This window comes from Nicotiana tabacum, chromosome 17 (genome assembly GCF_000715075.1).
Source record: "Nicotiana tabacum cultivar K326 chromosome 17, ASM71507v2, whole genome shotgun sequence".
In the NCBI taxonomy this organism is placed as follows: Eukaryota; Viridiplantae; Streptophyta; class Magnoliopsida; order Solanales; family Solanaceae; genus Nicotiana; species Nicotiana tabacum.
The window spans coordinates 61,094,750-61,104,858 of NC_134096.1; the positions used below are offsets into that span (position 1 = coordinate 61,094,750).

The 10,109-nt window shown below is 39.4% G+C and overlaps 1 protein-coding gene across 1 annotated transcript; it reads right to left on the reverse strand.

Annotated features, from left to right (window-relative positions):
- Window positions 1-519: 519 nt before the first annotated feature.
- On the reverse strand, window positions 520-1,565 carry LOC107772707 (uncharacterized). The gene is made up of 3 exons (XM_016592188.2): window positions 1,407-1,565; window positions 755-823; window positions 520-610 (listed from the first exon to the last, which is right to left on the reverse strand). Exons 1-3 carry the CDS (start codon window positions 1,461-1,463, stop codon window positions 536-538), a joined length of 201 nt encoding a protein of 66 aa, XP_016447674.2. The 5' UTR covers window positions 1,464-1,565; the 3' UTR covers window positions 520-535.
- Window positions 1,566-10,109: the final 8,544 nt, after the last annotated feature.

A 10,109-nucleotide genomic window follows, 5' to 3' on the forward strand; every position in this document is an offset into this window, starting at 1 on the left:
ATTGAAATTGATTTAATTTATATACACCAAATTACACACTACTATTTGTTTTCATTATTACCGTTTACCGAATTAGGATTACTATATAGAGTAAGTAGTATATTTTTGTACGACATCATAACGTGATAGTGGAAAAAGAAAATTACTTTAATAATGCACATTAATCTGTTAAACACCGTTGAAATAGTTGTACTCTAACCAGGGATAGCATTATAACGAAGAAGCAATGGTGTTTTTTGGTATCAGATCTCATCGAAATGTTAGACCCCATTTTATTTTACGGGTTCACATTCATAATAGGTTGAAAATGAAGAATTAACCAGGTGGATAATACTCATGGATTGAAACCTTCAAATTACAATTTGTCTAGAGCTGAACATAATACTAAACGAAATTCTCTTCATTAGTGGTCTCCCTCTACATTCTAAAAGAGGAGAACCACATGCACAAGCTCTTTTGCAAATATGAAAATGAACAAAAGAAACTACATGAAAAATGAAAAATGATAAAAATCAGATGGATCAAAGCCAATTCTTCATTTGTTCGCTCCCACTGAATCTTTCACGGCATCAGCAGCTCCCTGTGCCTTAGCCTTCATCTGCTGTCCAGTCTGCCATCAATTTAGTGACGAAAATTGAGTTACTTTAAAAGAAACTTAATGTAAAACTTGAATATACAAATACTCTCTATCGGCAATATGCAATATCTAAATTAAGACATGTTAATCAAATAAAAGTTGCAAAGCAAAATTAACCTCCTGCATGGATTCCTTAGCAGATTGAGCAGTATCTCCAGCTTTGTCCATCATCTGGCTAGTCTTCTCCTGAAATATTCAACACAAGATATGAATCAACACGACATACATTTAGAGACGGATTTAGAACGGATTCAATATTACATTTATTAGTTGAACAAATTACTTTTCACTTGATCAATATGTACATATGACGAAATATTATGGGTGTGTATGTCTATAGGTACAAAAGCGGATTAAGAATTTAAACTTTATACTTTATACGTTCAAAAAATCTGGACAGAGCAGCTGGTTTATAGAAGTGCATTTCATAAGTGATACTATTATTTAAAAAAAAAAAAAACTTTATACGTTCAACCTTTAAGACTCTTAAGATTAAACTCATTATATTTTTAAACTTATGGGTTCATACCTACTATTTGTTACAATTTAAAAGAATTTTTACACATAAATTTATGCTACGCATCAAAAGTTATGGATTCAGAGGAACCCAACACTGCTATTCTACATCCGTCCTTGTGTAGGTATATATTAGATCGACTTATTTTGAACCCACTAATTATAAGTTCTAGATGGCCTCTTAGTTGTACTCCAAAATGTAGTAATCATCTTCTTTACTGAAGAAGGGAAATTTGAGAATATTGATCTTGACCTGAACTTGGCCCTTAGCCTCGCCGGCATGGTAACTGGCTTTCTGAGATTGATCCATGTTAAAACGGCGTAAAAAATAATTAATACTAGTAGCTGTAATTTAGAGGTAGAAAAAACAAAGAGTGTGTGAATTACTATTACAGTGGTTAGGTTGTAAAACAAAGAGAATTAATGATGAGCTATATAGGTTGCAAGAATAATGAAGTGGGTTCTGTCCAAGCTAAAACTAAACATCAGACGATAATAATGCCCATTTGATCAGGACAACTTAAATTCTGTCCACCAGTTAATTAACAATACAATCTCCGATGAAATAGCCTTTTGTTTTTTATAAAACTAGAATTTAACTTTTACTTAATAATAATTAATAGTGTAAATAAGTGTTTATAGTATCAAGTTGCTTAAAAAATAATTATGGGAGCATCGCTCTCTCATGAGTCATAACTTGCACGTGAACTATGTTTTTTGCTTACATAAAACTAAAAATTTAATTATAGAGTCCAAATTTTTCTTTATTACTACTTAACCTAGGGACCCAAAAAGCAAGAAGAGATGAATATGGTAACAAAATATTTCAGATAAGAAAATAAATCCTGACTTAACTTTCTCTTGTTTATCTTACCTCTCCTGCTTTGTAATAACGCAAAGTACCATACTAGTTTCCTGGTTGAGCAACAACTACTTTGAAATGAAAAAGCACCTAGTCAAACCCTTAGTCATCCCAAAAGCTTCGGCAAAATTCATTGCATGTAAATCAGTAAATGTACGTGGCGCGCTCTTATTTTACACGCTTCATATTCATATGCCCAACTGTTATATAAAGAGTCCCATTTTCTTATTATCTTCCACTGATTTTCTACTGTACCAAACCACCCACACGTCTCCTCAATTTCCAGTTTTTTGCTCTCTGCCCATCACTGTTTTCTATAAATACTACGCACATTCTCTTCTTTTCAGTTAATCTCTTTGCTAGGAATTGTGCTCAGATTTCAGATTTTTCTTTCAATCTGCATCGTACGTAAGTTATCTCTATATCCTTTCATTCTTGGTTTTCATGATCTTGAGTTTTGCACATCTCTTTAAATACCACTTTTCTTTTCCTTTGTACGTAATTTGGTTTTCAGGGCTTTGACTATAGAAGCTTTTCGGTGAAGGAGTTTGAAGCAGCGCCACTAAATCGACGTTGGTGAGTAATTCAGGCAATGCTTAGCGGGTATTTCATTAAAGTTGCAGTCTTTTTAATCCCTTTTGTTTTTATAGTATCTTGGTTTGACTTTTTAGGAAAAGACCTAGTTTTTTTAAACAATGAGTGACCTTTATTTATTGTTGAGTCTTAATTCTTGTCTTTTGAACTATATTACATGGATTCTTCATATTGGATATGGCTCTTGAGAACAGTCTTGTAAGATATAACTCAACATGTTTACCCATTCAAATGCTGCTATTATTTTCCTGCGTGCTCATTTAATGTACTTGAATTGTATAACCACAAATTAGAATTGTTATTCAGAAATCTTCTTTTAGTCACAAATTTATAAAAGCATCATTCTTTCCTATCTACTTGAAATTTTATTTCTTCTAATTGCCTAGAGTATTTGAATTGTATAACTAGCCACAAAGTAGATTTGTTTTTGGGAAATTTCTTTTAATCACATGCTAAATCAGTGCTTGTTTTTTCTGCTTGAAGATATATGTCTTCAAATTGTCTGCAATTCTGTTGGTATTTATGTCTTATTGGTCTTATTATGCTACATTGATTTGGAAACCGATTCTGTGCTTGAAATTTATATAACTGTATACGGTCAAAACCGAGTTTGCCATTCGTATAATTAGTCAAGATTGGAGCATGATGGACCGAGGGTCATCATTATAATATCGAGATGTGACGTGACGCCGGGTTATCGAGCTCAAGTTTCATGAACCGATCAATACCGAGCTCAAGTTAATATCGAGCTCAAGTCGATACCGAGCTATGATGAGAAGTGGTGTTATCGAGCTCAAGAGCCAGAGACCGGTCGATACCGAGCTCAAGTCAATATCGAGCTATGATGTGAAGTTGTGTTATTGACCTCAAGAAGTCAAAGACCGATCAATACCGAGCTCGAGAAAATATCGAGCTCGAGATCCAGAGACCGACTAATAACAAGACCGACCAAGGTCGAACCGAGAGACAAAGAGCCGTTGTAGCCGCACTAGCGGAGAGAATCTCGGCGGAAATCAAGAAAAAACTAATTAACTATTCTATCATGGGATCCCCACTATGTATTTTAATTATATCTAAAATAGGATTTCTCCACTATATTAAGAGTGTCTATCATTTGTGTAAAGGGGGATTGATTCCGACATTGATACACTCTCACATTTCAGAGATTATTGAGATACACACACATATATTAAACATTATCCCCTTTTTGGGCTTTAGACATTGGTTCATCTTGTTCATTTATAAATCATCCTCTACTCAATTTGTATTTGTATTTATTCCTTTTTTTACAGTCAATATTCGATACATTTCTGCTTATTTTTCCGATTTATACCAAGTTATACCACGTATCCTTAGAACTACGTATAAATTCAACTCTATCCGTTTTTTCATGTGAACAGTTTGGCGCCCACCATGGGGCGAAGTATAACAGTGGTTATTTGGTACAAATCTCTGCAAACATACCATTTTACACATTCTCTTGGAAGTGTCTTTAATTTCAGGTTACAAAAGACGAACTCTCAATTAATGGCCCTACCTTTCGACAACGAAGCTGGCCTTCAAGATGAGAACAACAACCTGACGAACGGGGATGAAAGGCTACTCATTGATCCCGTTGGAACTCGGGCCGCAGATCCAATTGGCATTAACTCACATGTGTCCATCGAGGCGAACCAATGTTCCGACCCCGAAAACAACATTCGTGGTGGAACTCGATCTGCAGTTCGAGATACCCAAAACATTGGAGAAGACGGGATCAGCCAGCGTATGATTTTCTAAATGCTGCAAGCTCAACAAGTAGCAATAGCTCAGTTGCAGATCCAAACCCAAGCACCAAGCATGGCCAAGCCCAGTCCACCCTGAGAAGTCACCCAAAAAGTGGGGCCAACCATAATAAGATCAAATGAACAAGAATCGGGGACTAATCTCGAAATTATTATGATACTCGAGGAACTAACAAAACGAATTGAGTCAGGAGAAAAGATGATTGAAGCAAACGACAAAAAAGTAGAAACTTATAATTCCAGGGTTGATCAGATCCCGGGGGTACCATCGGTATTGAAGGGCTTGGATTCTAAAAAATTCGTACGAAAGCCTTTCCCCCCAAGCGCGGATCACAAACCGATCCCCAAGAAGTTCCACATGCCCTAAATTTCTAAATATAATAGAAACGACCGACCCCAACGAACATGCCACCTTTTACACATGCGCCATCAAAGGGAACGATCTAGAAGATGACGAGATCGAATCCGTATTATTAAAGAAGTTTGATGAAACTTTATCAAAAGGAGCGATGATATGGTATCATAATTTACCACCTAACTCTATCGATTCTTTTGCTATGCTTGGAGATTCTTTCGTAAAAGAACATGCCGGAGCCATAAAGGTCGAAACCAGGAAGTGAGACCTTTTTAAGGTAAGACAAAAAGACATCGAGATGCTAAGAGAGTTCGTATCTCTCTTTCAAATGGAACGAATGGATCTTCCACCGGTCACGGATGATTGGGCCGTTCAAGCTTTCACCCAAGGATTGAACGAACGAAGCTCGATGGCTTCACGACGGTTGAAGCAGAACTTGATTGAGTACCCAACTGTCACCTGGGCCGACATACACAATCGATATCAATCGAAGATTAGAGTCGAAGATGACCAGTTGGGTTTTGGGTCCCCTATTAAAAGGGACATCAACCGAGAACCAAGGTTGAACAGGGATCTATACCGGCCATACAACGAAGATCGTAAGGGCAGCAAACCAGGACGTAACCCCGTACGAGGCGATAAAAGAGGTGATTGAGGCCAAGGGTCTTAGGGGATGATGAACAAGAATGGGTTCGACAGGCATATCGGACCTAAGGAAGCATAACAGTTATCAAAATATAACTTCAACATCGATGCATCTGACATAGTGTCGGCTATCGGACGCATCAAAGATACTAAGTGGCCTCGACCTCTACAGTCCGATCCAGCCCAGAGAAATCCCAATCAAATGTGCAAATATCATGGCACCCATGGCCACAGAACCGAAGACTGCAGGCAGTTTAAAGAGGAGTTAGCCCGTTTATTCATTGAAGGGCACCTTCGAGAATTTTTAAGTGACCAGGCCAAAAACCATTTCAAAAATAGAGATTTCACTAGACAAAACGAACTAGAATATCCACAACACATCATCCATATGATCATCGGAGGGATTGATGTCCCCCACAGGTCGGTGCTTAAACGCACTAAGATGTCTATTGTAAGAGAGAAGCGATCCCGGACTCAGGATTAGACACTAAAAGGAACCTTGTCCTTTAGTGACGAAGACGCGGAAAGAATCATGCAACCCCATAATGATGCACTGGTAATATTTGTACTTATGAGTAAAACTCAAGTTAAGCGTGTGTTAATTGATCCAGGTAGTTTGGCCAACATAATTCGATCAAAGGTCGTAGAGAAACTCGGTCTACAGGATCAGGTCGTGCCAGTAACCCTGGTACTAAACGGATTTAATATGGCATGTGAAACTACTAAGGGTGAGATAATCTTTCTAGTTAATGTGGCCGGGATCATCCAAGAAATTAAGTTCCACGTGATCGAAGGTGATATGAGATATAACACCCTGTTCGGGAGGCCATGGATCGACAACATGAGATCAATGCCCTCTACCCTTCACCAAGTTCTGAAATTCCCAACATCGGAGGGAATCAAAATGATCTACGGGGAGCAACCAGCCGCAAAAGAAATGTTTGCTGTTGATGAAGTGATTTCGATATCTTCAATATCATCGACAGGGATAAGATTCGAAGGAGGAACGGGATACCAAATAGCAATCAGAAATGCCAGCCTCGACCCAACTACAGAATCAGAAGACTGACGAAGATGGTGACTATGGGGTACCTCGATCCTTTATGGTCCCCGATGATTCTGACGCTACCCAATCAACGGTCGAAGAACTGGAGAAAATTATGCTAATCGAACATCTGCCCGAGCGAAAGGTATACCTGGGTACGAGGTTAGATCCCGAGGTGAGGAAAAAGCTTATTTAATTTCTTATAGCTAACATGAACTGTTTCGCTTGGTCCCATCTTGACATGATAGGGATCCCACAGGAAATAACCACTTATAGACTGAGCTTGGATCCAAAATTCCATCTGGTAAAGCAAAGAAGAAGGCCCCAGTCCGAGGTCAAACATGCCTTCATCAAGGACGAGGTAATCAAACTTCTTAAAAAAAGGATCCATTCGTGAAGTAAAATACCACGAATGGCTAGCAAACATAGTGGTAGTCCCTAAGAAGGGAAAAAAACTTAGAGTGTGTATAGATTATAAAGACCTGAACAAAGCATGCTTGAAGGATTCCTTTCCTTTGCCTAGCATCGATCGTATGATCGATGCCACAGCCGGCCACGAGACTCTCAATTTTCTCCATGCCTACTATGGGTACAACCAGATACAGATGAACCCGGAGGATCAGGAAAAGGCCTCGTTTATCACTAAATACGGTACCTACTGTTATAACGTAATACCATTCGGTCTAAAAAATACTAGTGTAACTTATCAATGCCTAGTAAATCAAATGTTCAAAAAACAAATAGGAAAATCAATTGAAGTTTATATTGATAACATGTTAGTTAAGTCCCTGCGAGCAGAGGACCATTTAATGTATTTGCACTCAACTTTCGACGTACTAAAGAAGTATAATATGAAGCTCAACCCCGAAAAATGTGCATTCGGGGTTAGCTCGAGCAAGTTTCTTGGTTTCAAGGTGTCCAATTGAGGAATCGAGATTAACCCCGATAAAATCAAATCTATCAAGGACATCACGATAGTGGATAATGTAAAGGTCGTGCAAAGGTTAACGGGACGGATAGCCTCCCTAGGACGATTCATTTCGAGATCCTCAGATAGGAGCCATCGATTTTTCTCACTACTTAAGAAGAAAAGCAACTTTGCATGGACTCCAGAATACCAGCATGCTTTGGAGGAACTGAAGCGATATTTATCGAGCCCGCCTCTACTTCATACCCCAAAAGTGGACGAACAACTTTACTTGTACTTAGTTGTCTCGGAGATAACCGTAAGTGGAGTCCTGGTCCAAGAAGAACGAGGTACGTAATTCCCTATTTAATATGTCAGTTGGACCTTAGGTGAGGCCGAAGCTAAATATCCACACATAGAAAAATTAGCGCATTTAGGAAACTAAAACAATATTTCCCATGTCACCCGATACATATTGTAATAACTTATCCTCTTCGAAACATTTTGTGCAAACCCGAGATTTTGGGTCGATTGGCCAAATGAGCAACAGAAATCGGTGGATACGATATCGAGTATCGACCCCGAACCGCTATCAAATCTCAAATCTTGGCAAACTTCGTGGCTGACTTTTCACCGACCCTCGTACCCGAAATTGAAAAAGAGCTACTTATTAAATCGGGTACCTTTTCGGGAGTGTGGATCCTTTTCACGGACGGTGCCTCGAACGCGAAGGGGTCCGGATTAGGCATTATACTAAAATCACCCACAGGGAATGTAGTTAGACAGTCTATCAAAACTACAAAATTGACTAACAATGAGACCAAGTATGAAGCCATGATTTCAAGTCTCGAACTAGCTAGAAGCTTGGGAGCGGAGGTCGTACAGGCTAAATGTGATTCCCTCATCGTGGTAAACTAAGTTAACAGGACTTTTGAAGTCCGAAAAAATCGAATACAGAGGTATTTGGATAAATTACAGGTGACTCTACATCAATTTAAAGAATGGACTTTACAAGATGTACCCCGAGAATAGAACAGCGAGGCCGACTCTCTTGCAAACTTAGGCTCATCGGTCGAAGATGACGAACTCAACTCGGGGACTGTCATGCAACTCATAAGATCAGTGATCGAAGAAGGTCATGCCGAGATAAACTCCACAAGTCTAACGTGGGATTGGAGAAACAAATATATAAAGTACTTCAAGAACGTGAAGCTTCCATCAGATCAAAAGGAATCGAGAGCTTTGCGCATAAAGGCATCACAGTTCACCCTGTCCGAAGATGGAACGCTGTTTAGAAGGACGTTCGATGGACCATTGGCAATATGTTTGGGACTGGGAGATACTGATTACATCCTAAGGGAAATTCACGAGGGCACTTGTGGAAACTATTCCGGTGCCAACTCGTTGGTCCACAAAGCAATCATAGCAGGATATTATTGGACCGATATGGCAAAGATGCGAGGGAGTTCATTCGAAAATGTGACAAATGCCAAAGACATGCGCCCATGATTCATCAACCCGGGGAGCTACTTCACTCGGTCCTATCTCCATAGCCTTTCATGAAATGGGGAATGGACATCGTCGGCCCATTCCCATCGGCCCCAAGTAAAGCTCAGTTTATTTTGTTTATGATTGATTATTTCTCTAAATGGGTTGAAGCACAGGCTTTCGAGAAAGTCAGAGAAAAACAAGTAATAGACTTCATTTGGGACCACATCATATGTCGATTCGGGATGCTAACCGAGATTGTATGTGATAATGGAAAATAATTCATCGGCACCAAAATAACTAAATTTCTTGAGGATCATAAGATCAAAAGGATCCTATCAACACCGTATCATCCCAGAGGGAACGGACAAGCCAAATCAACCAACAAAACTATCATCCAAAATCTTAAGTAGAGATTGACCGACGCCAAAGGAAAATAGAGAGAAATACTACCCCAGTACCGATGCAACGCCATTCTGGTTGGTTTATGGCACCGAAGCTCTGATCTCGATTGAGGTCGGAGAACCTAGTGTCAGGTTTCGATATACAACAAAGGAGTCGAATAATGAGGCCATGAACATGGGCCTAGAATTATTAGACGAAAGACTAGAGACCGCTCTCGTCCAATTGGACGCCCAAAAACAGCGGATCGAAAGATACTATAATCGAAGAACCAATCTTCGACATTTTAAAATAGGGGACTTGGTGCTAAGGAAAGTCACCCTCAACACCCGAAATTCGAATGAAGGGAAACTTGGTCCGAACTGGGAAGTACCATATCAGGTTCTCGAAATCGTCGGAAAATGATCCTACAAGCTCGGCATCATAAATGGCAAACAACTACCGACTAATTGGAATGTGTCGCACCTAAAATGATACTACTGCTAAGGTACGACCCTCCCACGTTCATTTGTATTTCGAAATTAACACTTGCAGGTGTTCAATTAGAAACGGGGATGGACTCTTCAACTCGAAGCCTTTAGGTCTAAAAGCATGCGTTGCACTCTTTTTCCCTTAGACCGATTTTGTCCCAAATGGATTTTTCGTCAAGGTTTTTAATGAGGCAACCATTGATCGTGCTAACTTAGAACAATTTAACAGTATTCGAGGCCTCTTTAGAATCAACCTCGAATACTGGGGGGCATTGCCTCGAATATATCAAGTTCGATGCAAGAAAGTTACTTCATGGCAACAGGGTCTCGATAGGAAAAACTTGTAAGGGCCAAATGGTCAAACAAACCATGCCCGCGTAGTTTGCTCGAGCCCTGACTCAAAA